The 27,290-nt window shown below is 34.5% G+C and overlaps 6 protein-coding genes and 1 non-coding gene across 13 annotated transcripts; 1 reads left to right on the forward strand and 6 right to left on the reverse strand.

Annotated features, from left to right (window-relative positions):
- Nucleotides 1-11: 11 nt before the first annotated feature.
- On the reverse strand, nt 12-1,501 carry LOC103860978 (UDP-N-acetylglucosamine transferase subunit ALG14). Of its 2 annotated transcripts, XM_009138667.3 has the most exons (6): nt 1,384-1,501; nt 1,032-1,240; nt 815-954; nt 584-727; nt 427-486; nt 47-340 (listed from the first exon to the last, which is right to left on the reverse strand). In XM_009138667.3, exons 2-6 carry the CDS (start codon nt 1,213-1,215, stop codon nt 164-166), a joined length of 705 nt encoding a protein of 234 aa, XP_009136915.1. In that variant the 5' UTR covers nt 1,216-1,240; nt 1,384-1,501; the 3' UTR covers nt 47-163. The 2 variants fall into 2 exon arrangements, with proteins under 2 accessions (XP_033144287.1, XP_009136915.1); XM_033288396.1 differs by lacking the exon at nt 1,384-1,501 and having other exon boundaries at nt 12-360; nt 1,032-1,377.
- Nucleotides 1,502-1,759: 258 nt separating this feature from the next.
- On the forward strand, nt 1,760-8,936 carry LOC103860976. 3 transcript variants are annotated; one of them, XM_009138664.3, is made up of 6 exons: nt 1,760-6,348; nt 7,712-7,765; nt 7,903-8,006; nt 8,103-8,299; nt 8,378-8,560; nt 8,666-8,936. In XM_009138664.3, the coding sequence occupies exons 1-6, from the start codon at nt 6,336-6,338 to the stop codon at nt 8,727-8,729; spliced, it is 615 nt and encodes a 204-aa protein (XP_009136912.1). In that variant the 5' UTR covers nt 1,760-6,335; the 3' UTR covers nt 8,730-8,936. The 3 variants fall into 3 exon arrangements, with proteins under 3 accessions (XP_009136912.1, XP_033144289.1, XP_033144288.1); XM_033288398.1 differs by having other exon boundaries at nt 1,760-4,245; nt 4,869-6,348; nt 8,103-8,560; XM_033288397.1 differs by having other exon boundaries at nt 8,103-8,560.
- A 1,469-nt stretch (nt 8,937-10,405) lies between these two features.
- On the reverse strand, nt 10,406-17,631 carry LOC103860979 (PR5-like receptor kinase). 2 transcript variants are annotated; one of them, XM_009138669.2, is made up of 6 exons: nt 16,087-17,631; nt 15,317-16,007; nt 13,833-13,864; nt 13,659-13,691; nt 11,424-13,580; nt 10,406-11,047 (listed from the first exon to the last, which is right to left on the reverse strand). In XM_009138669.2, the coding sequence occupies exons 1-5, from the start codon at nt 16,139-16,141 to the stop codon at nt 12,478-12,480; spliced, it is 1,914 nt and encodes a 637-aa protein (XP_009136917.1). In that variant the 5' UTR covers nt 16,142-17,631; the 3' UTR covers nt 10,406-11,047; nt 11,424-12,477. The 2 variants fall into 2 exon arrangements, with proteins under 2 accessions (XP_009136917.1, XP_033144283.1); XM_033288392.1 differs by lacking the exon at nt 10,406-11,047 and having other exon boundaries at nt 13,492-13,580; nt 15,234-16,007.
- A 6-nt stretch (nt 17,632-17,637) lies between these two features.
- TRNAL-UAG lies at nt 17,638-17,717 on the reverse strand. Its single transcript has one exon. It is a non-coding gene; the product is annotated as a tRNA-Leu (tRNA).
- A 221-nt stretch (nt 17,718-17,938) lies between these two features.
- Nucleotides 17,939-19,510, reverse strand: LOC108871404 (uncharacterized protein At4g18257). Its single transcript, XM_018658107.2, has 3 exons — nt 19,198-19,510; nt 18,505-18,831; nt 17,939-18,342 (listed from the first exon to the last, which is right to left on the reverse strand). The coding sequence occupies exons 1-3, from the start codon at nt 19,473-19,475 to the stop codon at nt 18,159-18,161; spliced, it is 789 nt and encodes a 262-aa protein (XP_018513623.1). The 5' UTR covers nt 19,476-19,510; the 3' UTR covers nt 17,939-18,158.
- Nucleotides 19,511-19,828: 318 nt separating this feature from the next.
- LOC103860980 (cytochrome b561 domain-containing protein At4g18260) lies at nt 19,829-23,492 on the reverse strand. The gene is made up of 4 exons (XM_018658106.2): nt 22,684-23,492; nt 22,323-22,487; nt 20,484-20,632; nt 19,829-20,387 (listed from the first exon to the last, which is right to left on the reverse strand). The coding sequence occupies exons 1-4, from the start codon at nt 22,825-22,827 to the stop codon at nt 19,997-19,999; spliced, it is 849 nt and encodes a 282-aa protein (XP_018513622.1). The 5' UTR covers nt 22,828-23,492; the 3' UTR covers nt 19,829-19,996.
- A 626-nt stretch (nt 23,493-24,118) lies between these two features.
- On the reverse strand, nt 24,119-27,143 carry LOC103860981 (phospho-N-acetylmuramoyl-pentapeptide-transferase homolog). Of its 3 annotated transcripts, none has more exons than XM_033288393.1 (8): nt 26,834-27,143; nt 26,644-26,712; nt 26,401-26,558; nt 25,369-25,813; nt 25,221-25,288; nt 24,849-25,042; nt 24,536-24,744; nt 24,119-24,459 (listed from the first exon to the last, which is right to left on the reverse strand). In XM_033288393.1, exons 1-8 carry the CDS (start codon nt 26,966-26,968, stop codon nt 24,277-24,279), a joined length of 1,461 nt encoding a protein of 486 aa, XP_033144284.1. In that variant the 5' UTR covers nt 26,969-27,143; the 3' UTR covers nt 24,119-24,276. The 3 variants fall into 3 exon arrangements, with proteins under 3 accessions (XP_033144284.1, XP_009136920.1, XP_033144285.1); XM_009138672.3 differs by having other exon boundaries at nt 25,221-25,285; nt 26,834-27,139; XM_033288394.1 differs by having other exon boundaries at nt 24,121-24,459; nt 26,644-26,728; nt 26,834-27,094.
- Nucleotides 27,144-27,290: the final 147 nt, after the last annotated feature.

The following is a 27,290-nucleotide window of genomic DNA, read 5'->3' on the forward strand; positions in this document are numbered from 1 at the left end:
AGAACAGCTGATTACAAAACTTCATTAATTAAAACTTGAGTTCATAGCAACCAAAGATAAAGTAGTATAACAAAAATGTGACTCGATCATGTATATAAACAGAGAGTATTGTAAGTTACTGTAGCAAATTTATATGTGTAAGGATGGTTCCCAAAGTCAGGCTTTACATGAGGCAGCCAACATAGTGAGCCCGAGGGTAGTTCTTTTGCAGCTGTGGCCATTGAACAAAGAACTGATCAGCCATCCTTAACTTATACAGAAGCAATCCACTTAATGAAAGCCTCTTAACTCTTGCTACACTCTCAACATAAAAGATGGATGACCATCTAATTCCCAGCACCTGTAACCAAAGATGAAATGCTACATATAATGGGTGACTAAGAAGTCCAGCATACGCTAAGTAAAGCATAAAACTAAGTGATATACCTTGAACAAGAAAGCGATCACGCAGAGAGGAATACAGGTCCCAGGACCATTGCAAAGAATCTGAAAAACTTGAACCAGATCTAATAAATAACCTGTTTCCATGAAGTAGCTAGCCTTAATTAAAAAAAATCTGAGAGCATTCAGATAAAGAGGATACCACTTGTGGTCTGATCCGGATCATTAGCCAAAGAGCGTGAACAATAGCAACAATAGTAGTCCAAACAGAAGTCACATAAGACTGACCAACTTCTCTACTCCGGTAAATTTGTGTATACTGTAAAGAGGCTTCCTTAACAGCAGACTATATCAAACATAATGAATCAATCAGTTTCATGCTGAATAATGCACACACAAGATACCAATGGCTCGCATTAAACTATATATAAACCTTGTCAACCAGAGAATCTTCAAAGGAACGAGCTTTGTGGAGACTCATGGTATCAGTAGCAGCAGCAATGTAGAACCTGGGTGTATATCTATCCATCCGCAAAACAGAGAGGAGACTCAACATCTCTGCCGTGTGCCCTCCTATAACATTTCATAATAATCAAATGATATGCACACTCTCAAATTGAATAACACATTGTATGATTAACTCTTCTTACCGGAACCAAGAACAATGAGAGTACTAAAAGAGGGTGAAGCTCCTTTGGGAAAAGGTTTGCCACATCGGTACAAAACATACAGCACACGAACCATTAGAAAGATTGAGAAGATGATTAGGAGTGAAGGGAAGGTGCACTTGGAGAGCATCTTCGAGTAAATGCAGCAATGGTGGTGTTCCTCCATGCTAGCTCTCTCTTCTCCTTCCAAACTACAATTCGAACAAAGTTTAAAACTTTTGGATATTGGCTTCAAAATTGAGGATAAAAGAATCTAAATTTTCAATAAAGGCGGAAATGATTCCAGATCTGAAGCTAGAGAGGAGATGTTAGCAAAAAGGATCCATTTTCTTACAGCCGAAACAGAAGATCTACGACGGAGACGGGATCAAGAAGGGGACATTGGTGTTGAATTTTTCAGTGGTGGTCGCCGTGTTTTTACACGTGGCGTTAGCCCGTGACTTATCTTGTTCCTTTGTATTTACCAAAGTGGCATTTTTTTAATCTAAACCGAATTTAAGAGCAATTTTGTCCGGTTTAGTCAAGATATCCAAAACTTAAGTATCTCCTGAGATGACATTTGGTCTCAAACTTTCAAGTGTTTCATATATTTCTTTTGGATTAACATTAAGAAGTTTATCTTTTCTTTTGACAAGTTTTTCTCTCTTTGTCGCGGCATGCGTTACTGAGTAAGGTCTTGATACTAGGCAATGCAACTTCTCTATGCGTTTTGAACTTGCAAAGACTGTGTTGGCATACATTCATAACCATTGGTAGGGAAAGAAAACCTGGATCAGACTACGTACTCATGGTTGTGAGGTACATATGTTTTGCAATCTATAAGAGAAAGCTTTAAAATCTACAATTTTTGCAACAACTGGTCACCAAATCTAGACCATCAGTCTATCATATCTGTCAACATGTGTTGCTTGTAGGGAAAGTGTATCTCACACAGCAAGTCTTCAGGAATGCTAAAAATAGTGGAGGAGACACTGCGAAAAAAAACTCCAATAACGTTGACTTATATTAGTCACCTAAAACTAAAAGACACATCAAAAATAATTGGTTTAATGTATTTTATTTAGAATTTAGGCTTCAAATCCAATTATAAGTTCATGGCCAAGTTTGGCTTTTAATGAAAAATTAGATCTGTTGTCCGCATATGTGGGCATAATTTTTTTACAAATATTTATTAATTCAAAAACCATCCTTAGAATTTATTATTTATATTTTCAAAAGTTGAAATCAATTAAATTATTATATATGACAAAAATTATCATTAAAATATATATATTTATTATTGTATTAAATTTTGAAAATAGTTACATATTATAAATATTTTAGAAAATTTTTATACAAATGTTCTTGTTTAATTAATATTAATTATAAATTGTTTTAAAACTTTTTTTTACTTTTATAATAGAAATAATTATTTAAGATAACAATACAATATATAAAAATTATTTTTTTTTAAAATAAATATTATTAATATAAATTCGTTTTTAATTATATAATAAATTCGTAATAATGGTATGTATATAGATAGATTGTGTTATATCTTACTTTTAACTTTTATAATAAAAATATTTATTTTAAGATAACAACACAATATATAATAATTATCTTATTTTTAAAAAAATTAATATGATTAATATCAATTTGTTTTAAATTATATATAAAAATTATCAAGAGTATCATTAACTTTAACCACTCTAATTTTTAACGTGAGAGCTATGTTGTGAAAATTTACTTCACAAATAATTGTATAGAAAAATACGAAAAAAAGTTTCCCACCGTTAGATTTCAGATATTGTTTTCGTATGCCAAAAAAACGTTTTAAAAGCCATTTTTTAATCCATCTAGAAATCATTGCGGCATGGTAGCAACTTACGTTTAGATTTAAAATTTACAGATTTCCACGCATGGCCAGCAAAAAGAAATTGTACTAAATAGAAAATAATTAATTAACAAAAATAATAATTTTGAGAAACAAAAAAAATAACACAATGTACAGTAGATATGTTTAAGCAAACCAATTCATACTTTATTGAAATAGTATATAACCCATAATATAAACCATCAAAATGAAATTTAATCAGGCACAACCAGAAAATGTAACCAGAAATATAACTATCTAAATCAAAATAAAAATCAAGAATTTCATATCCTTATCATGATCCATGAGTTTGAATTAAACTCATAATTTTATCGGATTTCTAACATTGTTATTTAAACTAAACCAAATTAGACTAGGAATTTTATTGAATTTTTAACATTACTATTTAAACCAGCCCAAAATAACAAAACTCAAACCACATCCCAATTCATTAATAACCTAGCTATTAATATACTTCATGAACTAAAAACCAAAATTCACAACTGAATCGGAACAAAAACAAAATCAGTGAATACAATCTTGATGTGAACCGAAATTTATAAAATATTATCGATTATAAAATCTGTAGTTTAAAAACGTAAATCATAAATAATTCATTGTGCGAGTCAGAATCTGGGATTTATTATAGAGTTATTTTCATTCTAAGACACTTTATGTCTTTTTATTACATTCTAAGACACTTATTACTACGGAGGTAGTTTTTAGTGGTTATTGACCCTCTTGCCCTCAACTAAGCGAAACTAGATGATGACTTTCGGTTTACTTTTTTTTTTCAGTTAGAATAATTTGAATTTTGAATTTGTTTAAAATGGTGAAACCAAAACAATAATAAATTTTTTAATTTTCACGACATTTTTTTTAACTACAAATTCTTATCTTCTTATCACAATTACCAAGACAAAGAATGTAAACGCAGTTATCGGCCGGAAACAAAAGTACGACGACGAAGACGTTGTTTGATAATAACATCTCGTCTACTTGATTCCTCTCTCGTCTACGCCATAGCTCCTCCACGCCAAGCTCTATGGTCTTCAATTCTTGGTTCCACCTGTTGTATACACCACAGCTCCTACTCGCCGTGCTATCTGACCCTCCTCCGTGACCTGCTTCTCACCGCCGACTCACGTCTGCGCCAATCTGCCATGGCAAACTTCTCCACCATGGGATCTCCTAGTCGCTGCCTCATCCGCCGTACAAGCAATACCTCCACGTCGTTCCACCGCGCCCAGCTCCACCGCCGTTGCCATCCAGAGTCGTCGTCACTCGGGTTCTCTGGATCGAGAGCTCAGCGACAATGGATAATTTTCTCATAATTTAACCGTTAGTCCTTCAAGTTCTTCCTTTTTTTTGTTTTGTCCCTAAAGTTTTATCATGTGCAGAGTTTTGTCTTCGTTTTTTTTTGGTGGATCTTCCTTATGTAATTCTTTGGTCAAAAACACTCTTGCTAGTTGTTGTTATCAACTAAGGTAGAAGAAGTCAGTTATTGGTTTTTTGTTGGTTCTATAACTCGTAGTCTCTTAGCATAAAAGAGTTCAATTTCCTTTGGTGTTTCTGCAATTGTAAAGTGACTGTTGTATTATTGTTTTGTTAATATTCAAATTATAGTGTCTGCGCGATGGTGTACATATTTAGTAGCGTCTGCGTGTACACACGTAGAAAACTTAGTATGTAGGCATGCATGTTTGAGTGTGGATATGTAAACAGTATACTAGAGCTTGTATGTGTGCGTGTACACATGTAAAAAAACTTGGTGTGTAGACATTTTTGAGTGTTGATATGTACCATGATGTTTTAGCAAGCGGCATTACTTTTGTGTGAAACCTTTGTCTCATAAGTATATGTGAAAATAGATGTACAACCATATAATAATATCCATGTGTACACGGTTATAATGATATCCACATGTACAACCATTGTATAATATTATGTGTATGTGTGTACAGAATCAAAAGGTGCTTGTAAAGTTCATGGAAAATGCAGATTGTTTTGAGTCCAGCTCATGATTGGTTATCAGCTAAACGTTGTTGATAGTAGTGGAATCACTCTTAGCACTGTTCAAGAGGAGGTGAAGTTAATGTGCCTCAAGTTCTATGTATAGCAATAACTACTGCAATTTCAATACTTTTCTTTTTGAATTAGTTGTGTACACTATTTGCAATTTTGATACATTTGATATTTCAGAAAGCATCATTATTTTTGTATGACACGTTTTCTTAGTCAATATCAATTTACATATGAATAAATTATTAAGTATGAAGCTGTCTAAACAAAATGATTGATACTGATAAAAAAATAAAACTTACTGTAAAATGAAATAGCCTCCAAATATGTACAAAACCATATAGTAGTATCTATATGTACACTGTTATAAGGTATCCATATGTACAACCTTATAACAATATCCATGACTATGTCATATGTCTACATATGTACAATCGTTATAGTTATACTGTACACAATTTTATTTGTGTAACATGTACACGATTATATATTGAAATATATATTCTTGGTGTACACATACAAATATATATTCTTGGTGTACACATACAAATGTATTTTTAAACATGTTCACACGATTAAGCAACGAGGGATTTAACTTTGATCTGAGCAAAACACAAGTCCAACTCTTTCTTGTGAAGATCTTCCATACACTATCCGTAAGCATAGACTGCTAAGTTTTCGGTGCTGTTGACTACTTGGCGGTAGCCTTTAGCTTCCACAAGTGGAGAGATGGCGTCTATGGCGGTAAAGAATTTGGTGACGATGAGACTTCTTTGCTGCGGCGTCGTTGTTATGTTACTACACATCAAGTCTAGAAACAATTATCTAAGAGATTATGGACAAGAATATAAGATTTTGGATTCATCTGTAAAAAAAAGTAACGACGAAGAAGATGAATCAAGAGTAATTAACTAAATATCATTGGATTTATCTTGACCATTCATATTAAAAAAACAAAAGTAAATCTGATGGTTGAAAAATTAGACAGATATATGTCTTGTCAAGATGTGGAATGGATGATCTTAGCCGTTGAGAGGTATGAGAGATGTGTGGCTGAGGTTAAGTCCCGCCACATGTGTAGTTAGGTTAGTCAACTATGTCTTTAAGATTAAATTGAATCAGTTAACAATGAACTACAAAGTTGAAATAAAGTGTCCTTGTAGAAGAAAGTGACCTATCATGATATTAAAAGATGAAAAGTGACTCTGAGTGATATTATTTCTTTATTATATACTTATTAGTTTATACGTGTAACAAAAGTGTTATGTAGCCTTGCGTGCAAAGAAAAACAGAAACGGGCACCGTTAGCCAAACCCTACAACCTTATCTCTGGTATAAAAGCCATAAAACTCTAACACAGACCTCTACTTCTGCGGCTACTGCAGAAAAGAAAAATCAATATCCTCACAATGAACTCCTTGGGTAAGTCTTATCTGGTCGAATAGCTGAATTGTTTTGTCTTTTTGAAGTTTCTGTTATGTTATCAAAATATTAGGAAAAAAGTTTCTCAGCTACACCATGTTTAGTATAATATGGTGCAAACCATCCAGAGTTTAGAAATGTGTCGAAACCTATACGAAATATATGATAATACATGTCACATATACGACGTTAATAAAAATATGGTGCCAACATCATAACGAGGTTTAATTGATTTTAGCTTAAATAATTGGGGTCAGAGCGTAATTTCTTAAAGTTAAACTCCAATTAACAAAACCCGACCCGACCCGTTCGATAAACCCGACCCACACTTAACCATTTCCCCCAAATCGATTTCATTAGGGTTCTAAACAAGAAAAAAAATTGGGAATTTTGAAAAGAGAGTGAGAGATTCGTCAGAGACAAAGAGAGATTGCAGAGACAGAGAGAGAGATCGATTCAGTTTCCATGGGTCGTAAGACTTCTTCGTTGTCCAGACTTGGTTTGATTTTGATGGTCTTGTATATACATCTCGGCTAAGGCAGCAAACACTGCAGATCCAATGGGAAGAACATTTTCATCAAGGAAGAAATAAGGTGAATGAACCGAATGCACAGAACCGACTTGTTCGTTTCTGATACCGATTCCTAGATAGTAACCAGGTATTTTCTGTTGATAGAAGGCAAAATCTTCGCCCGCCATTATCTTCTCACCTGGTGAGACCTTCAATTACCACATCCGGATTCGTCGCCGAAACTGAATCGATCTCTCTCTATGTCTCTGCAATCTCTCTTTGTCTCTGACGAATCTCTCACTCTCTTTTCGAAATTTCGAATTTTTTCTTGTTTAGAACCCTAATGAAATCGATTTGGGGGAAATGGTTAAGTGTGGGTCGGGTTTATCGAACGGATCGGGTCGGGTTTTGTTAATTGGAGTTTAACTTTAAGAAATTACGCTCTGACCCCAATTATTTAAGCTAAAATCAATTAAACCTCGTTATGATGTTGGCACCATGATTTTATTAACGTCGTATATGTGGCATGTATTATCATATACATCGTGTAGGTTTCGACACATTTCTAAACTCTGGATGGTTTGCACCATATTATACTAAACATGATGTAGCTGAGAAACTTTTTTCCAAAATATTATCCTGTTGAATGATGGGCTGTTTTAGGCTATGTTTTAGGCTTTATCCCTATTTTCGTTTCTATTTGATTATCCTGTTGAATCACGTGCTGAGTTGATTCGATTCTTAAAATCACTTCTTGTTTTGTCTTTTTGAAGTTTCTGTTATGTTATCAAATTGCATCATGTTCTGTTTTAGTCAATCGATTCTGATTTAGCCCTATTGTTGGTCATTCAGCTGACGAACAAGTGGAGGACTCGATGCCTATTGCAAAACCAGTAACTACTACAGGTAAAAAAAAAAGAAGATAAACTTTTGTTTTTAGATTGAAAGCTTTGTGTTGATTAAAAGCCCTTTGTCAAAAAAAAAAAAAAAAGCTTTGTGTTGATTTTGAGCTTCTTTTTTTTTTTTTTCATTCTTTCTCTTAGGTGAGACCGTGTTGCAACCATGTTCCAGTAGCAAAACAAATCTGAAGAGGCAGAAGATACACAACGAGAGTAAAGCAAATTTGAAGAAGCAGAAGGAAACCGAGGTTACATTTCTGTGAAATTCTTGCATAGTTTGTTTAAAAAAAAGAAAACTGCAAAGGTTAGATTTTTACTTGTCCTTGTTGTTTTTGTCTATTAAGAGAGAGAAGGAAGATTCTTGCTGTTATGGATGTGAAGGAGCGACCGGAAATAGTCTTGAAACCATTTTCGTTAAGGGATTTCAACATTTGCGCCCCAGGGATGAAATCAAGAATGAATTGAGCAACTTTTTTGGTTCTTGTGGAAAAGTCGTAAGGGTTTTTGTTCCCATGCAATGTGTTACCTGTGTTCCCTTGGGGTTTGTCTCTTTGTTCCTCTTTTTTTTTTGTCTACTCGTATCATATAAACTAAAGATTGTGTCGTTTCTTAATAACAGATTTATTTTCATTGACTACTCAAATGGCGAAAATGAGGCGTTAAAACTAAATGGAAGTTACATGGGAGGAAGAAAGCTTGAGGTGAAGATGGCTACTAGTAGTGATGAATACTACGGGTTTGTTAACTTTGCTGGGTGTGACCTTTGTCGTGGGCCAGGCAAGCTCAACCTCAGAGCTCGCAAGTAATCTCCCCCCCCCCCCCCCCTTTTCCCCTTTTCCCTCCTCTTGGTTATGCATCTTTTTTTTTTTTCTTGATAACAAAGTAACGTTTTCTATTGATATTGCAGGCCGTTTGACTTCGACAAAGCTTATTTCAAAATTCTGGCCGAGAAGGCTAATTCCAAAATTTAAGCCAAATTTCACCACTGAACCCGAGCTTCTTTTATTTTTATTATCTAATTATTTTGTCTTGATTTTGACTCTGCTATGCTTTAAATCAAATTATGTATGAAACTCGTTAGTATGGAGACTGTGATTTTCAGAAAAGTTTGTTGAAAAATGATTTGGCCTTCCATTCTCTATAATTATATGTGATTAAGTTCCATGTTGTTTATGTCATTTAAATCGTGTGGGAAAATTTTCTTCTTTCTTTAAGCGTTTCGTTTTCCCCTTCAAATCTTAGTTTTCCATAACTTCTCAGCCGCCACCATTGTTGGAGATCTTCTCCGTCCACCATCCCCGCCATGACTTAGAAGATGGCTGTAGGCTTTAGCTGACATTCAAATACGGCGGGACGTGCTGTAGGCTGTGTCTTGATTTTCAAGAAACGGCAGTTGGTTCGGGGTTTGTTTTGTTTTGGTCTTCAGTGCATGAAGCATAAAGATCTTTACATGTCGATATGGTCGAGTCTCCTAGTGGAATTTCAAGTTCACTTGAACAAAGGCTGCTTCTTTTTGTGAACCAAGGCTTAGAATGGTCGGCCAAGTGGTTAGAGATAGCTCCTCAAAGCTGTAACTATTTAATGGTCGGCCAAAGAAGAAGCATAAAACAAAAGCTTCAAAAAAAGTTATGTCTTATTTAAGAATTTAAGAATGTTTTTTTTTTGAAGGATTTTGTTTTTTGTATGTTTAGAACTTGATATATATGTTGTTTTGAACTATAATTGACACATTAAAATTTGACTACAATATTTACTAGGTATTCCTATAAGTATATTAGGTTACTAATTATTTATGACTTCTATAAACTTGTAAATATATTTAAAACATGTCTAAAACATGTGAAACATGTTTAACACATGTTTAAAACATTTATTAAAACATAATTAAATTTAAAATGTTACTATAAACTAATACTTTTAATAATACTCAAAATAATAGTAATATTAATTTTCATAATCATATTTATATAAAATTTAACATTAATTAGTGATACTCTTCGTAATCAGAATCAGAATGAAACCTTGTGAAAATTTACGGAATCTCAATTCCAAAACGCTTCTAAAATATTTTTTCTATAAACATGTTTGAAGCTTACGATTCCGTTTTCTTCAAATACAATGTCATAAATCTATAAAAATATAAAATTATAGTTTTTAATTTATATAAAATTTAAATTTTAATAATAGTGAAATATAGAGAATAGAAATATACAAATATTCATAATAATACTATAAAATTATTTATTAATGGAACCCAAAAAAAAAAAGATTTTGAGAGAGAGGAAAGAGAGAGAAAAGAAAAAATAAGAGAAGGACTTTAGTTAAATAGTAAATTATGTTTTTTTTCTTATTTAACCCAATTACAGGTATTTAAAATTGTATGTCTCTCCGTGTGTGTGGTAGAAAACAATTTTGTAGAGAAAATTTTATACGCATTCCAAAGCTTTATTAGAACACCTCTAAGAGCATCTCCATTGGAGAATTTAATGAGAGGTTCACACAGTTTCCAAAAAAAATAATATAATAATATGTTTTTTATGAACCTGTATCACTTGAGCTCGCTGAAATAAACCTGTATCAACACTGTTTGCGGATTCACTGACACGTGGCACTCGCAATTGGTTGGTTTGTTAATTTTTTTTTTTTTGAAAAACCAAAAAAAAAATTATAATAATCAAAAGTAGATTTTGGGAAGAGTTCACCAATTAGGGTGTTCTAATAAGGGTTCTTCTCATTAGAGATCTTAAAATATGTACTATGTATATATCTATGTATGTATATATTATATAGGTATAAGTATTTATGAGATCTTCAATTTTTGTGGAATCCCATAGACAAAAATTCTTAAAATGAGATTTTAAGAATCTTTAAAAAAATTTGTTTATGAGATTTCACAAAAATTGTAGACTCTACAAATACTTATATCTATATAATATATATTTATATATACATAGTACATATTTTAAGAACTCCAATGAGAAGAACCCTGTTGGAGGTGCTCTTAGTTCCAGAGTCACAGTCAAATAATACGCACAATTCACATTGTATCCAGTTGATTATTATATACACCCTCTTCTTACCAGAACCAAGAACAACGAGTGTACTAAAAGAGGGTGAAGCTCCTTTGGGAAAAGGTTTGCCACATCGGTACAAAACATACACTACACGAACCATTAGAAAGATTGATAAGATGATTAGGAGTGAAGGGAAGGTGCATTTGGAGAGCATCTTCGAGTAAATGCAGCAATGGTGGTGTTCCTCCATGCTAGCTCTCTCTTCTCCTTCCAAACTATAATTCGAACAAAATTTCATGTAGTCCAGTGGCGCTTGAGGGATTAAACCCAATACGGCGAATCCTGGTTCAAACTCCGCTGGCCACACGGATATGGGCTATTGCTTTCGGCTCATTTGAATGCCCAGGAGAGGGTCTATCCGTGGGCTGTACCTCCACCCGGGGGTTAGGTCTGTGTCTTTAATAGACCCGGGTTTAACCCTTTAAGTTTACAAAAAAAAACATTAGATACAAAGTTCAAATTTTTGGATATTGGCTTCATAATTGAGGATAAAAGAATCTAATTTTCAGTAATAAAACTTCCATTGGCGAAAAATGATTACAGATCTGAAGCTAGAGAGGATATGTTAGCAAAAAGGATCCATTTACTTACAGCCGAAACAGAAGATCTACGACGGAGACGGGATCAAGAAGGATTGGTGTTGAATTTTTCAGTGGTCGCCGTGATTTTACTGCTTATAATGCACGTGGCGGTAGCACGTCACTTATCTTTAAAAAAATTTCTATGATATACCTACAAAATTACCTTAAAAATAAAAATGACTAAAATAAACTTAACATTTTATCAAAATAAGTAAATTATATACTTATATCCATAGGGTTAATTAATCTAAACATTAAATTTTAGAGTTAAAGAGTTGGGTTTAGGATTCAAAGTTTAAAGTTTATAGTTTAGAATTTAGGATTTAGAGTCGATAAGTGGAGTTTTAGAAATATGATTTCAAATTTTAAAAAATAAAAAATTTAAAAATTTTCTAAATAAAAATTGTCATTTCGGTCATTTTAAGTTTTTGAGGTCTGTTTTTGTGATAAAAATTTAAAAATATATATTTGAGAGAATTGCTCTTTATTTTTATGTAAACCGAATTTAAGAGCATTTTTTTCCGGTTTAGTCAAGATATCCAAAACATTAAGAATCTCTTGAGATGACACAGTTTCAAACTTTCAAAAGATATTTTCTTTCTCTCCTTGATCTCCTTTTCAGTGTCTTTGATATCGATGATGATACAATACCAACTCAGTTTCAAGATGGGTTTACATTTCAAACCGCTGACAAACAGGTAACCGAACGATTCTCTCTTAGTTTACTTAGTTAGGTTTTAGTTTATGCATGTAGTAGCTGAAGAAAAAGAAAGGTTCAGTGCCCAGAGCAAGAGCTTCTCTTCTCATAACCGCACGTAAGCTTTTCACATGCCCCTTCATAGAGTTTCTATCTTCTAACACACGCATGCGCATATTTATTTTGTTATATATTATATTATATATTCTCTACTTGTTCAATTTTTTTTTTTAAAAACACTAGGGAGTTTAGTTTCAATCACGTTCACAAGATTTATGCTCTTTTCATGAATATTGATTTTCTATAGATATTTTTTTACACATTAATAAACATATCTAACCTTAGTGAGTTTGTGTCAAAATCTCTCCTAGTGGCTTGGTGTCAAAAGACTGGTAGTCTCTTCACTCTCTTCATCGGTTTCCCAAGCCATTATGGCTGGAGTCAAGAGAGGCTTAGGTGGGACCACTAGAGCTTCTACACCTCCCTCTAACATTTCAACAACCTTTTTCATCGGTGGACGATCACATGGATTGGTCTGAATACACCACAAACCCACTAATGTCATTTTCTTCACTATCTCCTCTTCCTCTTCAATAACATGATCTCCTACTCTCATATTTTCATTCCTCTCCAGATCCTCATATATCCAATCCGGAAAGTACATTGTACTCATATTAGACCTAGAAGTTTCAGCTCTCTCTCTACTGGTCACCCCGATGAGCTCAAGCACCACCATTCCATAACTATACACATCAGACTTATGCGAAACTGCTCCATAACTCTTGGAAAACACTTCAGGAGCAATATAACCAACGGTCCCTCTCGCGTCCAACATGGATATAATGCTATCGTTTTTCTTGCAAAGCTTAGCAAGACCAAAATCCGAAATCTTCGGGTACAAATCTTCATCTAGGAGTATATTCTGTGGCTTTATATCGAAATGCACAATCTTTGATACACAACTATTGTGCAAGTAGTCTAAGCCACGAGCAACACCTAACGCAATGTTGTATAATGTTTCGCAGTCCATCTTCGTTGACATATCTTCGGAAATAAACTTGTCAAGGGATCCATTAGGCATGAACTCGTAAATGATAGCTCTCTTGCTCCCTTCATAGCAGAATCCAAATAGAGAAACGATGTTGACATGAGATGCTATGCTCATGCTAGCTAGTTCGTTGATGAAGTCTTCTCCATTCTCTTTTGGGTCTTTCAAGATCTTGAGTGCAATATCTTGTCCGCTCGAATCGGGTAGTTTTCCTTTGTAGACAGTTCCATATCCTCCTTTTCCAAGAACATGAGCGAATGAGTTTGTCATCTTCTTGACGTCTGCATAACTATATCGTTTCAACATTACAACCGCTTCAATGTTCTCGTAATTTGAATCACGCTTTCTTCTCGCATTCTTTGCTCTCACCATTACCACAACCGCAACAGCAATGATCAACACGGCTAAAGCTGATGAACCTCCTGCAAGAGACACAAGCAAAAGTTAGGTGTAATGTACATGAATGAGCAACATAGTTGTGGTTGCAATGAAGGTGGTACCGAGTATGGGTTTTAACTTCCCTTTAGAATTATCTGCAAATTTATCAAATGAAAAAAATTATGATTAATAAAACTAAAAGAAAACATTGCATATATATATATATATATATATATATATATATATATATATATATATATATATACATTTTATAGAATGAGGAAAAGAAAAATTACTTTTGGGTCCTGCAAATGGAGACATGGAGCTTCTGTTGTTGTTACCCAACCAAATATCATAATTACATATATTAGTTTATCAAAGTCGTTGAAACCCATTTGTCGAACCAATATAATGTGTATGCATGTATGCATGAACCAATATAATGTGTATACATACATGACTATGGTTAGAAATGTTTAGGGTTGATGTTTTTCTTTTTATATGATGTTTTAATCGTTTTCCTATTATCATTAAGTTGTATATGATTAATAGTAGTTCATAACTTAAAAGAATTAACCTTAATCTGTAAGAGAGAGAAGGATTAAAAAGAAAATAGCTTAAATATTCAGCTTATAAGATTTATATCAACTTGGTATCGAAGTCTAAAGATTCAATGGGCAACGGTGACTCCATGACAGTGTTTCTAATAGAAACTAGCGAGATGATGGAGGCGATGAACCAAAAGATTATTCAGACTATGGATGATAAGTTTAAATTGATTCTAGGACTTCCAATACAACACCAAAAAACATGCAGTGTTTGGAGATGACAACTTTTCTCCAACACATTTTGATGCTGCGTGCCAGGAAGTTCGTGAGTAGACCATTGGTGATGCTAGAAAATCTTTGTGAGGAGAAGTTAGCATAGCAGGAAGATAGAGTGACATAGAGAAACCCTAAAAGGCTTCTTAAGGTTTCATTCAAGTAGATTATAGTGCTGTTCGTTTTCAGAACGAGCTGCTTCAACGACGAGCGATCAAAAATGTAAAGGATTTTTGATAACTGCTCAGCAACCAATCAAATTAGAGAGTTAGAAGAGACAATTAGTGGATGTTGGCGTCACGTCACGTATGAGGTGGGAGACGCTGTTATTTGCAGTGGCAATAAAAATACAGAAAAACGAGCAATAGCAGTAGCCGGCCACAACTATACAACAACACACTGTTAAAATTTCTTATAAAACGAGAGGACGACTTAGTAGAACATGCAGGAAGATACGTAGAAGATGTCACAAGCATATCGTGATTTGGAGCTCGAGGACAAGCTCAGTCGAAGAAAGATATAATGACACATGACTATGGTTAGAAATGTTTATGGTTGGTTATGATATTTTACAATAAGAGTTCTGAAGATTATCCCTTTTACATATGGTTTTGATGTTTTTTTATAGTATGATTAGCGTTTTTCCTTTTATTATTAAATTGTATATCTATCTAAGAATTTCTTATGAATTATTGTTCTTTCCAAGAACTAACCTTAATTTCCAAAAGGGAGTAGGGTTAAGAGGAAAGTTATCTTAAATATTCAGTTTAATTATTGAGTGAACTAATGTTCATATCAGATTTTCACAGTGGCGGAGACACAAGCGTTATACTATTGAGACTATGAGAGGAAGAAGGTTTGTAATTAAAAACTTACTTCTATAAGTTCCAAGGTTATGATATTAATGTGTGCGTGTGTGCCTTTTTAATCAATTCCCAGCACATGAAAGAGAGTCTGACCTTGTGTTATTGGGAATGGACGAGGGACAAAAGGTGAGGACGAAGTCAGTTGACTTAGGGCATGTCATGGTGCTGTTATTATCTTCGAAGGCATAGCTATAGGTGAGTGGGCAAGCTTGCTCGAAGTTCTTCGTGTACATCGTCCTCTCGCATCTTTGCTTTGACCTGAAGTCATTAGTGCAGCAAATTTCTTTGGTGTTGTACTTTCTGCACGCGCTAATGCAGCCGATTTGTTTCCCACCGGTGAAAAAACCAAGATCCTCTGGACAAGTCTTGTTCAAGTCAACCAAACAACCGGCGCTGATACATGTCTGGCTAGGCTGTGACGGGACTACCACTAAGGGAAGGTTGTAACCGTGCTCGACAGTGATCGTGTAGCTGCTAACTCCGCCGTGGTCCATTCTAAAGTAGACATACGTCACGGCAGACCAAGAATATGAGCCGGGACATTCTATGAAGCCGGATTCACAGTCTCCGGTGGCGCACGAGAAGTAACCACTCGAGTTGGTTGAGCAGAGCGTCCTAGCCGAGATAAGACCATACCATGAAGACGGCGCCTGCAGGACACGCGCCTCGCCGCTTCTGAGAACGAAACCAGTGGTGGAGAGGTTTGAATCATATGAGAAGATAACTGGCCAAACTGTCTGATTACATTTGTTCTCTATGGTAAGGATACTCCCTGACAACACTCCTGCGAACATAGTTAAGAATACTGATTAGGGAAGAAAAAAAAGGAAAATATATCAAAAAAAATTAGAAACAAAACGTACCGGACACGAACAAGTGTGAAGCTAGGAGGACAATCAGTACCAACTTCTTTGCCATAAGTTTAAAGAATTTACTAACAATAAACTCTGAATTTTTTTGTTACGTTATCTTTTGCTTCGTCCTTTTGGTTGGTAAAAAACTGGAGGAATTCTTCAGGAGCCTGTTTATGTCTATCTTCTGAACAATCAACTCAGCCACCTGTTTTTTTTTCCTGGGAAAGGTGTATTATTGTTAGAATGAAAGTAAAAGTCTTTTAAGTCTTAGGTACCAGTTTTGAATAAAAAACTAGGACTTGTCAAGGCTTTTTTTGGCTAAAGCATAAGCCACCTCACTTGACTCCATATATAGATGTTTGAAAGAGCAGCTCGTGAACTTCAAGGCCCCACCAATTGATATTTTTTCGGATATTGACAATTTCTAATGAAAACGTTAAAATGTGGAGATGATCAATCAAGACTTTGCAATCTCCTTCAAGAACAATCTCTGAGCATCTTTGAAAGAGTATATTTTGGATGATTAGTAAAAGTATCTTTGCTTCTGCCTCCAAAGCTGAATCCACCAACCTGAGTCTAGTTTCTCCCCATTGACAGATGCCACCTGAATGATTTCGTATTTCCCAACCACCTAATGCGATGCTAATATTAGTTTTTTTTTTTTTGTTAGCATGCCATTATTAGTTTATAGGCAGGGCCGGCCGGTGCGACCACTCCGGGCCAAGCCGTGTCCCCCGTATAATAATAATTAAAGGGTTTAGTTTTTTTAATAAATTTATATTTTTATATATAAAAAGTATAAATATAATAAATAAAATTAAAAAGGGTCTGATATGTATATAATTTTATTTTCACTACAAAATATATAAAATATTACTGATTAAATTTTAAAAATATTTTAAACATTATTTATATATAAATTTTAGAGAGTAAATTTTTTTTTTGCACTACAGTCCTTAAGAAGTGTTGAGCCTGCTCTGTTTATAGGTTAGCATCATATTTACATTTGACTACCGTATAGTAGAAGCAGGCCCGGCTCTCTGCATGTGCTAGGAGCACATTTGCATAGAACCCATTATAATTTTGAAATTTTTTTGCTCAGAATAAGGTCCGAAAATGTTTTAAATTATTTTTTTTTTAAAAAAAAAGGGTCCTAGATTTTTTTTTATTCTTCTTAGCCCTAAAATTTTTTCTTGAGTAAAGGGCCTCGTTTAGAACTGAGACGGGCCTGAGTAGAAGTCTGAAGAGCTTTCAACCATCCGCACACCTCTGCATAAGCGCACTGTCCACGGCCCGACGAGGATTCAGCCGTTTGTGTTGAAAGATCAACTTGTTGCGTGACTGCCATATTCTCCACAATAACTACAGAGGCATCAACTGTTGTTGTTTCGTTTGACCATCACTCTTCTGCAAAATTTAAAAGTTGTTTTACATTTTCTTCAAGAGAGTTAGAGCGTGTAAGTAGCTATTAGTAATTTGTGATAGTCGCCGTGTAGATTCCGAAACTGGGCAGTCAAATTACTGAATTATCCTTGCAACAAACAAAAAATGAAAAACATTTGACAGCTGTGGGATTTGAACCCACGCCCTTTCGGACCAGAGCCTAAATCTGGCGCCTTAGACCACTCGGCCAAACTGTCCACTGATAATTGGTAAACCGTTTAAATAATTTCATTAATATTATCAGACTTACAACTGTTACAAGAAATTTGTTAACGGATATTTTATAACTAAACAACTGGTTGTAGTGCATAGTTGAAAGCATCAATCATAGCTTCATCGCAAAAGATTTGGTCAAAAAAATTTGAGAACAGAAGTTGTATATAATGGTTTTACCGTATGTTTACAAGCATATTCTTCTGTAAAAGAGATTGGAAAACATAAATGTTACTTACTCATGTACAAAATAACATACTAGTAAAATACATATAATGATATAAATCTATCCATCTAATCAAACTTAAAATGGATATTCATATAGGTCTGATGTTTCTTTGATCAGCTTAATCACCTTTTTTTCTGGGATTTATGTTCTCCCAAGTCATGAAAAACTTAGCGAAGTACAAAACTAATCGGAAAAATCAAGTTTTCTCCTCATCTTGTTTTTGCGGTTGTTGTTGTTGCTGTTGAGCTTTAAGTTTCTCGAGCTGCTTACGAAGATAAGCTTGTTTGAGTTTCTCCCGACGATTAGTTGCCTGCTCTTGTCTCCTTTGCTTCAACTCTGTTGCCTTTTCTCTCGCTTGATTCACTTCTTGATGAACCTCTCTGCACAAACAGATTTTTCATTACTAATCACAGAGACAGAGAGATATATGTTGATTCACTATATAAAAGCAGAGGACTTAACCCTTCCTTCTCTCTCTTAGTGCTACTTATCAGACATAAAACTAAATGGAGAACAAGGAGAGACACAACAATAGAATTTACCTGACCATACGCACGTGTTGACTTATATCAGCTGTCTCAACCGCACGTCCGAGTCCAGCAAATTTAGTGCTAAACAGCGAACCATCATCCTCACCATCTGCTTTTAACTCTTCAGGTGGTGCCGAAACGGAATTGTTGCTGGTCCTTGGTGGCTCTAAATCATCTCCACGTTGTACCCCCTTCCTGAAGAAATCCACACAGTACTTCTCCTCAGCTTCTTCATCCGAAAGCTCCCCCCTAGCAAGCTTTTCATATAACTGAGCCTTCTTCTCCAACGCAGCGTAGCTAACTGCTCCGTCTTTAACCGCTTTAAGCTCCAGCTTGTCCCTGCACTTACCACATTCAAAAGCGAACTATTGAATCCAGAACCAAGTCCTATCGTCCTAAATAAGTTCAACTAACTTGCCCAAGTTTCAAACTTTACTGCTTAATCTATGTTCAATTTCATATAAATCAATCTAATTAAGCTTGGAAGCTCGATTATCTTCCAATCTCATTCAATTTGCATAAAAAACCCTAATTCCCAAATCATCAAACCTGAGATTCTTCTCCAACCTACCCAAGTTTCATACTTTTTTGCTTAATCCACGCCCAATCTTAATCGATTAAAAACCCCTAATCTCAATTCAATAAACCCTAATTCACAAACCATTTTGATAGCAATTTCAAAAAAAAAGGAAGATTCAGACTTACTTGAAAGCCCGACCCTCGACGCCGGAGTTTTTCGCGGCGAAAGAGTCTTTAGCGGCGATCCTCTCCTTGGCGCGGTGGTACTGAGCATCGGAGCCCGTGAAATCCTTCGTCAGCTTAGCTTCTTCCTGAGACTTATAAAGCTGAGCCTTGAGCTCCATGATCGAGGAAGGACCCACGCCTTCGATGGCGCGATGCTTCTTCGGCATGATGGAAGATTCCGTTATCCATCCCAGCGATTCGACTACCACTCTCTTCTTCGTATCCTCTTCTCCTCCCATCTTCTTCTTCGCTCTATGAATCTACAGAGCTTGACGATAAACTAATTATAATTATGTTAATGACGTTGGGCCTTTCGTTCACTAGTGGGCCTATCTTCGTTTGTCTAGGCCCAAATTTAACCCCTCGTCATGAACACTCGCAAGTGGAGCATGTTGACGTCACCTCCCAAGAAAAAGTTGTGAAATTTTTTATTTTCTTTATTAAGTTTATTAACTTATTGCTAAATCTTTCAACAATTCACCAAATTTGGACCCCTCTATAAGAAAGAGAATATGTATATCCCATATTTTTATTTTTCACTTTAAACTAGTTTTCCTCATGTCGTTCTTTTATCATGTTAAGTAGATAAAACTATTCAAATAAAAGTATATACTTAAAAACAAAACAAGGACTATATTTACAAAACTCACAAAAACAAATGGAAGCAAATCCAATAGCATATATCATAAAAATATAAAATATGATACTGAGTATCAGATCCAAAAAAAAATCAAATCGTTATATAATTGATCTTGACCAATCAAATCAGTTTAAACAGATTCACAAGTGCATTACTCTTGCGACAAGGCTGAGGAACCATGACCTTTTGTTCTTGATCATTTCCTGTTACCACTTGAATGGTTTGGTCATTACTTCTTCCACTCGTATTAGTATTTTGATGATGATTCAATTCATCAATAACCACTCTTTGCTTTTGAAAATGCTCCCATTTGTCTTGAATTAGATAGACGACGACAAGAAAAGAGAGTTGAGCTGTGAACAAGATTGTCCAAATACTTGAGTCTCTACTTGATGATGTCTTCTTATGGTAAGCTCTTATGCCTGTGTATATGTTTATTATGCCAATTATTGACACTATTGTTCCAAGAATCCAATGCAATAAGAACCATTTCAACCTCCTTTTGCTCCCTCTACAATGCAGCCGATAAATTCGCGAGAAGTGTGAGTTCGGAGGCATGGATATATAGACAGATAAAAAAGAGAATACTTATGGTACGTATATGTACCTAGAGGGCCTGAAGATACCGGTCAAGAATTGGAGCCACATGGCAACATAAAGAGCCAGGCCAAGTCTTTGATGGTTGTTGTTAAAGTAGTTCTCCAATGTTCTTAAAGACATTATAGCTCCTATTGTTGCCAAAACCACTGCTAGTATCTGCTCATAATAATTTAGGAGAAAAACAAATTATGCAATCTCATTTAAGTAAAATCCTTGTATTTTATGTGTGTATTCATATATGTATATATTGATGATGGATTTGAGCATGTGTATAAGAAACAGAGAGTGTAATCATAGTGTGTCCTTAGCTCATTTCCCTTAATATTCAAGAAATCATGATCAGCTATAGAAATTTCAAGAAGCATTTCCTTCTTAAGCTACCTATCTAAAATTAATTTCAGTGCACATATATCTAGCTGTTGAAATTGAGTAAATGTAAGACTAATATGAGTGCTTCTTCATATTCAATTTAAAAACATTATTTCGCTTATTTAAAAGTAATACCCCTGTTGCCAAAAAAAAAAAGTTTTACCCCTTAAATAGTACTAGATTTTGACCCGCACCCCCGTGCGGGTATTTTTTTTCTAAATATGATGCTATTTGATTTTTATGTCACTATTTAGAGTTTGGCGAAAAACTCGAATTAAAAAAATTGAACCGATCCAATCCGAATAAGTAGTACTCAATCCGAACCGGAATTGATTAAATATCCGAATTATTCAAAATTTTGGTATTTGAAGAACTGAAATCTAATCCGATCCGAACCGAAGTATTTTGGGTATCCAAAATAGATTTATATACTTATATATATATCAATTATTTTTAGATTTAATATATATAAAATCATCCAGGATATATATGATACTTTTAAGTTCGCTTAAATGCTTGAAAATATATACAAATAATCAAACGTAAATATTTTAAATAGTTAAAATATACTCAAAACTCCAAAAATACTTAAATAATTATTAATTCTCTATCCAAATATTTAAACCAAACCTATTTAAATTGATTATCCAAATCTGAACCAAATCTTCAAAGATCTGAACTGAACACGAAATCCCAAAAAGACCCGAGAACGAACCCGAACGCCCACCCCTAATCACTATTATATATATCCTATATGTGTCATCATAGGTTACAAAATATGTGTTATCATATAATTAATCGTATTTTATATGTACCATCAAATAAGTTTTCTTATAATTAATAATATTTTATACGTGCAATCATATAAATAATCACATATATTATATTTTAAAATTTAATGTGAAATATAAAAACCATAATTTAAGTTGGTGTTTGAAATTGGGCTTTGTATTGTATTTTTATTATATATATTGAAAACATTTTTATAATAGTTATTGGAAAATATGTTAGTAAAAATCAAAATTTGAATATATATATATATATATATATATTTGAATAAATTTTTGATATAAATCAATTTTAAATTATTATTTTGATTTGAATATATATATTAAGTAACATAGATCCATTACTTTTTAATATAATGTAATGGACTTCCAATTTTTTTAGTAGCATAAGCCCATTATTTTTTTTTCTAACTTACTGCTATCCATGTTTCCAAACAGTACTATTTTTTTAACTACTATCTATATTGCCAAACAATCTCAATGTGTACTTCAACTTTAATAATATAGATATTTAATATTATATTTATAGTGGAGAAAATGATTAAAGTGAGATGTCATCATGAGTTCAAACTAAAGATTTGAAATATTTTTCCATATCTTATATTGGAGAATGATACAATCTATTAGCAATAATATAAATTTTCCATCATTATAAATATTTATGAGGGGATGGATACTAATTAAATTACCTGGAAAATGACATGAAGGTAGAAGAACACTTTAACATTTCTTCCATTTTCATTAGCTTTATTGGCCATTCTAATGAAGAGAATCCCCATTGGCATAAGAAATCCCATTGAAGCCCATAAGAGAATGCCATGAAGCTTTATGCTGGTTATCATTTGATTACTCAACTGTCATTCAAAATTAAAGATAATAGTTCAGTTAACGGTTAATACTACTAGTAAATACATTCAAAAATATTATTAGCCAAAAAATATATATCCAAATGTACTGAGAATCCTATAATATATAAGCTTGTATAAAATGAGGAAACAAGAACCAGTTAAGTTATATTAAAAAAATACTTTAAAAAAGACTGTCTTGTACCAGGGATCCGTTGTTCTTGAGATGCCTTGGTGAATGGTTATCAATGGTGACGTCAAGAGATGAACAGATGACAAATGGTGACGCAGAGGATAGATAGAAGATAACAGAAACCAAAACAGTCCCTAGAGATGTGGAGATTTTCATTCTGATCTTAATTACACTACTAGCTCACCACACTAAGAAAACAAAATCCACTCTCTAAAACACTCTTTAATTCTCTCCCTCTAAGTCAGTTCCTTGAGAATTTAAGAAAGACCCGTGATATATATACAAATGCGTATTACTGAGGAAAACGGTGCATATGTGATGATGAGGGAGAGAGACAAATAAAGAATAATATGCATGTGATTGCTGGTGCAAAAGAAGCTTTAATGGAATGATTTGAAGGCTTAGCTAGTTAAAGAAATGATATTCAATTTGTTCATGGAGGGGATGGGCCAAATTCATAATAATAATTTTCTTTGATTTCATAAATTCAGTCACCAAATCCAAGATACCATCCAACATAATCATTGTCATTATATAACAAGTCAAAAAGACATAAAATAAAAAGAAGTAAGAAAGTAATATGTAATCGCTTGGTGATTTCAATTTGCATATCTTCATGTAATTGAATCATGATCACATCCCCTTTTCTTCTTGATAACTTAGTATATGCGCGCACACACACATATATGCCAATACGGACTCGCGCACACCACTCAGTCACTTACATGTGAGATTTTGGACTTTATCTTTATGTGTTACCAAAGAGAATACAATAATGGTTTTAGCTTTTCAATTTGGTCCCATAAGCAACCAAATAATCCACTTCTTCTAGGCTCCAATGATGTAAATTATGCTCATAGATTTGTAAGCTGTTTTGCAAAATTTATTGGTATGTAAGTTATCACAAATCATATTAGATAGAATAAGAGAGTTCTTTTTTCATATATAGTAGGATAAGAGTGTTCATTAATCTATTCATTAATCTATCTATGTATGTTCACATTACTGAAGTTTAAATTCCATTTTTCAGAATAATATTTCAAAAAGTGTAGCAACGTCATTAATTAATTGGCACTTCAGAAAGGAGAGAGTATATATGTATTTTTAAGAAAGAAATAAATTAGCACTTTTGAGAGTTTTGTCATACGTCTTCACTATTATTGATCTCAAAACATCATATAAATCCCATTTTAATAGAATAAATTATATATAAACATAAACATATGAATGGAAATTATCTTTTTCGTTTCATTTTCATGTTTTCGTCTGTCGACTGTTCCAAAAGTTCTAAGTTAGTTAGAATTTGGCAGATTAAGTTCAAAGTGGTAATAATCTCAGTCAGATCGGGATTGCGGAGATAACCAAAGGCAAACCTACTTTTAGTTAATTCACATTATCGTTCGAGTCTCGCGGTGACTTCACGTTCTTCGAAATGATTGCAAATGCATGAAACACTAACCAGACTATATATATGTTTGCACCTAATAAACTTTTTGGTAGGCAGTCCATTTTGTATCAACTTTTATCGTTTCTCCTTTTCTCTCTTAAAGAATTTAAGAAAACTAAAACTGTGAAGAGATCTGAAGGGGAAGAAGAAAAGTAAAGTTATACAGAGATAAGACCTATGTAAGCTGCTGAAAGAGAGAGCAAAGACGATATAACATATGCCATTGTTACTATCATTGGTTCCTTCAAGCCACTTAGCCTTAGGTGATGATGAAACGGCACTGTTTTGAAAACCCGACGCCCTTTTCCCTTTAAACGCTTAGTCGCCGAGTAAAACGCTACCTGCGTGCCACAACACACACATTAATATATATTTACATCATCAGCCGTTAATAATGGGTTGATTCTACTACTTTACCTGAATAATGACAGAAGCAGCTTCCAAGATAGAAACACCAGAGGATATGAACAATGGCAAGAACATTCCAGAGCAAGCAGCCATTGCAGCCAAAGCTCCACCGATGGCCAATGATCCAGTACCTCCCATGGACACAGATGCTCTGTACCGATTATGAAGTAGAAACCCAAAGCAAGCTCCAGCCATCGAAGCTCCAAAAATAGAAAGATCTGGTCGCACGATTAAAAGTAGTGAGCAACAAACACACACTATCTTCACTTGAAATGAAATGTCTTTATAGATTTATGAAAGTAGATGGCCATTAGGGACTAACCAGAGCAAATAGGAAGAACTACTATTGCCATTGCAACGAAAGCCAAGGCAGCAATACCTCCAGCCAATCCATCGAGACCATCGGTTGCTTTGACTAAGTTCCCCATGGAAACGAAGTATAACGATGTCAACAATAGGTAAAGTTTTCCCAAGCAAATGAGACCTAATGGTGAAGGCAAAGGAACCAACATCTTCCTGGAAAAAAAGATATTCAGAATCAAGAATCTGAAAAACCGAATCTATCAGTAGCTAACTGTGGTCTGGCTTTGATCTAATCAAGTGGATCCTTTATTCACATGTACGTTCATATGAAAGTGGATACGCGAGTTACCCTCATATATGCGTTGATCAGATTAGTTATAAGATGCTATACATGCCATAAGGAGATGATATGCTTGCCCTCTCCAACCAAAACGCAAAACCTGTCCCGACCGCTCCCTGTGATTACATGCCAATGGAACAAGTCAAGAGGATGAAAACGTTTGAAACCAAAAAAAAAGATAAAGAATCAGTTAAAGTACCTCCAAAAGGAGTTGTATCTTTGCAGATAAACCGTTGTTATTATCACTGCAGAGGCTTAAAAAGTCGTCAACTAGACCAACCGCTGCAAACAATACAGTAACAGCTGCTGCTCCAGCGACTTCGATGGAAGAGAATTTAGTCATGGCTATTGCAACAATAACACCAATAGGAACAAAGAACAAACCACCCATTGTGGGGATTGTTTGTCTGCGGCTATGAGTAACTAGCCCTAGTCTCCTGATTGGCTCGTGCACTTTCATTCTGTCTAGCATGGGAACGCAAATGTAACCTGCTAAGGTGACTAAAATCGCCGATGTGAAGAAGGGCAGGCTCAAGAAATATGGAGGGAGAGGGAGTCTAACGATCTTCCAAGCAAAAGAGTCCATAAATAAAAGCAGGAGTGTCAAGAAGGCAAGAAGCCCCAAATTAATCCCGTATCTGATCCTGCAAATTATAAAGAAATCAAAGTCAGAAAGAAATAAAATTTTCACAAGAGAACAACTTGCTATAATATTTCGACTGGTGACCATTCTGGAAACAAGAAGAACGAATATAAAAAAAACGTAAAGGAATAAAATTGCAGAAATGAAAAGGAATGGTTGCTCCTTATCAAATTTAAGGAGAAATACTGTTGTTCTTTATTTCTCTACAAAAAAAAGAATGGTAGGGAATGAAAAAAAAAAATTTATTCCTCGTGAATGGTGATATTTTTTAGGAATGTTAGGGAATAGAAAATTTTATTTCTCGTAAATGATGATATTTTTTAGGAACGTTAGGGAATGCATTATTCTTCGATGTTCTCTGGTCACCATTCATACTATAAAGTCTCAAATCTCAAGGAAAGACTAACACTTTAGATCAGTTGTTTGACCCCAAAAAAAAAAAAGACTAACACTTTAGACTAACAATTAACCCACACACACGCGCGCACACGTATTCTAGTAGAAGATATTATCCCAACTCCAAATGTATTAATGGAAAAACATGAGAACAGACATTAGCTTGTAAGTGAAAGAAGAAGCAAAACGTGCCTGTGCTTTTTGCGGCCCCTAGGGAACTTGGCGAGCCTTTGTGCGGTTGTTTCAGTAACCACATTGAGACCGTACTCACCATCGCTCTCTTCGCCTTCACTAGAAGAAATGGAATAAGCAGCAGCAAATATGTCACCGGAATCATAATCAAATGAATCCTGAGGAAAACCACAACACGAAAACGTTGTAAGTTTTTGATTTCTCTACACATTATTGAAGTCAACAAAAACCAGAAAAGATTACGTCATCAAAGGCCTTGACTGAGAAAGAGCTAATATGCCCCATGGTGCATCCATGCCTTGCTACATTGAACTGCGTCGAATCCGAGCTATTAGTTCCACATTAGTAACAGATCTTACGGAAGACGAATCTACTGAAACCAATCGTATACTACTACTTAATCCAGCTTCTTACAAACCAAATGAAGGGTTACCTTGAAGGAAGAGGGAGATCGAGATTGGAGGACGCGAAGACGAGTGACGGAGAGGAGAGGCAGCGATTCGGGACATCGAAACGGATTCGGATGATGGATTCGGTATGAGCTCCCACTCAACGGTATAGATCTCATCGCATTCTCTTGCCTTGGAGAAAGTAATAGAAGAAGAAGAATAAGGTACGATTGGGTGAAGGTGTGGTCCAGTGATTGCGTGTGCTCCAACGAATCTCCGATTCCCTTTTTTCTTTTCTTTCTGTTGCAAACAACTACTACATTTCTCTCTCTGTGAAAATGAAATCCCAAAGACATAATAATCAATCATACTCTGTGGCCACTGATAAATCATAAAACCCACTCCAAAGGCCCATCGTCAAATATTATCCAATTATTAAAAGCCAATAAAAAATTGCATTTATACAAATACTAAAACATATATGTATTAGATTTTATAATC

This window comes from Brassica rapa, chromosome A03 (genome assembly GCF_000309985.2).
Source record: "Brassica rapa cultivar Chiifu-401-42 chromosome A03, CAAS_Brap_v3.01, whole genome shotgun sequence".
Lineage (NCBI taxonomy): Eukaryota > Viridiplantae > Streptophyta > Magnoliopsida > Brassicales > Brassicaceae > Brassica > Brassica rapa.

Bases quoted from the DNA above. Each gene is read 5' to 3' on its own strand.
- LOC103860976 (XM_033288397.1), top strand. The intron at 7,766-7,902 runs GTAAAAAAAAAA...TCTTTCTCTTAG, and splicing joins AAAACCAGTAACTACTACAG to GTGAGACCGTGTTGCAACCA. The intron at 8,007-8,102 runs GTTACATTTCTG...TTGTCTATTAAG, and splicing joins AGAAGCAGAAGGAAACCGAG to AGAGAGAAGGAAGATTCTTG.
- LOC108871404 (XM_018658107.2), bottom strand. From the start codon at position 19,475: ATGGGAGGAGAAGAGGATACGAAGAAGAGAGTGGTAGTCGAATCGCTG. The intron at 18,832-19,197 runs GTAAGTCTGAAT...TGGTAAGTGCAG, and splicing joins GTCGAGGGTCGGGCTTTCAA to GGACAAGCTGGAGCTTAAAG. The intron at 18,343-18,504 runs GTAAATTCTATT...CTGTTTGTGCAG, and splicing joins CAACACGTGCGTATGGTCAG to AGAGGTTCATCAAGAAGTGA.
- LOC103860980 (XM_018658106.2), bottom strand. From the start codon at position 22,827: ATGAAAATCTCCACATCTCTAGGGACTGTTTTGGTTTCTGTTATCTTC. The intron at 22,488-22,683 runs GTACAAGACAGT...TTTGAATGACAG, and splicing joins TCAAGAACAACGGATCCCTG to TTGAGTAATCAAATGATAAC. The intron at 20,633-22,322 runs GTAATTTAATTA...TATTATGAGCAG, and splicing joins ACCTTCATGTCATTTTCCAG to ATACTAGCAGTGGTTTTGGC.
- LOC103860978 (XM_009138667.3), bottom strand. From the start codon at position 1,215: ATGGAGGAACACCACCATTGCTGCATTTACTCGAAGATGCTCTCCAAG. The intron at 955-1,031 runs GTAAGAAGAGTT...GAAATGTTATAG, and splicing joins TCTCATTGTTCTTGGTTCCG to GAGGGCACACGGCAGAGATG. The intron at 728-814 runs GTTTATATATAG...TGTTTGATATAG, and splicing joins AAGATTCTCTGGTTGACAAG to TCTGCTGTTAAGGAAGCCTC.
- LOC103860981 (XM_033288393.1), bottom strand. From the start codon at position 26,968: ATGAGATCTATACCGTTGAGTGGGAGCTCATACCGAATCCATCATCCG. The intron at 26,559-26,643 runs GTAATCTTTTCT...GGTTTTCCTCAG, and splicing joins CAGTCAAGGCCTTTGATGAC to GATTCATTTGATTATGATTC. The intron at 24,745-24,848 runs GTTAGTCCCTAA...TCGTGCGACCAG, and splicing joins AGTTCTTCCTATTTGCTCTG to ATCTTTCTATTTTTGGAGCT.
- LOC103860979 (XM_009138669.2), bottom strand. From the start codon at position 16,141: ATGGCAAAGAAGTTGGTACTGATTGTCCTCCTAGCTTCACACTTGTTC. The intron at 13,865-15,316 runs GTCAGACTCTCT...TAACAACAACAG, and splicing joins TCCATTCCCAATAACACAAG to AAGCTCCATGTCTCCATTTG. The intron at 13,692-13,832 runs GTAATTTTTCTT...ATAAATTTGCAG, and splicing joins TCCATTTGCAGGACCCAAAA to ATAATTCTAAAGGGAAGTTA.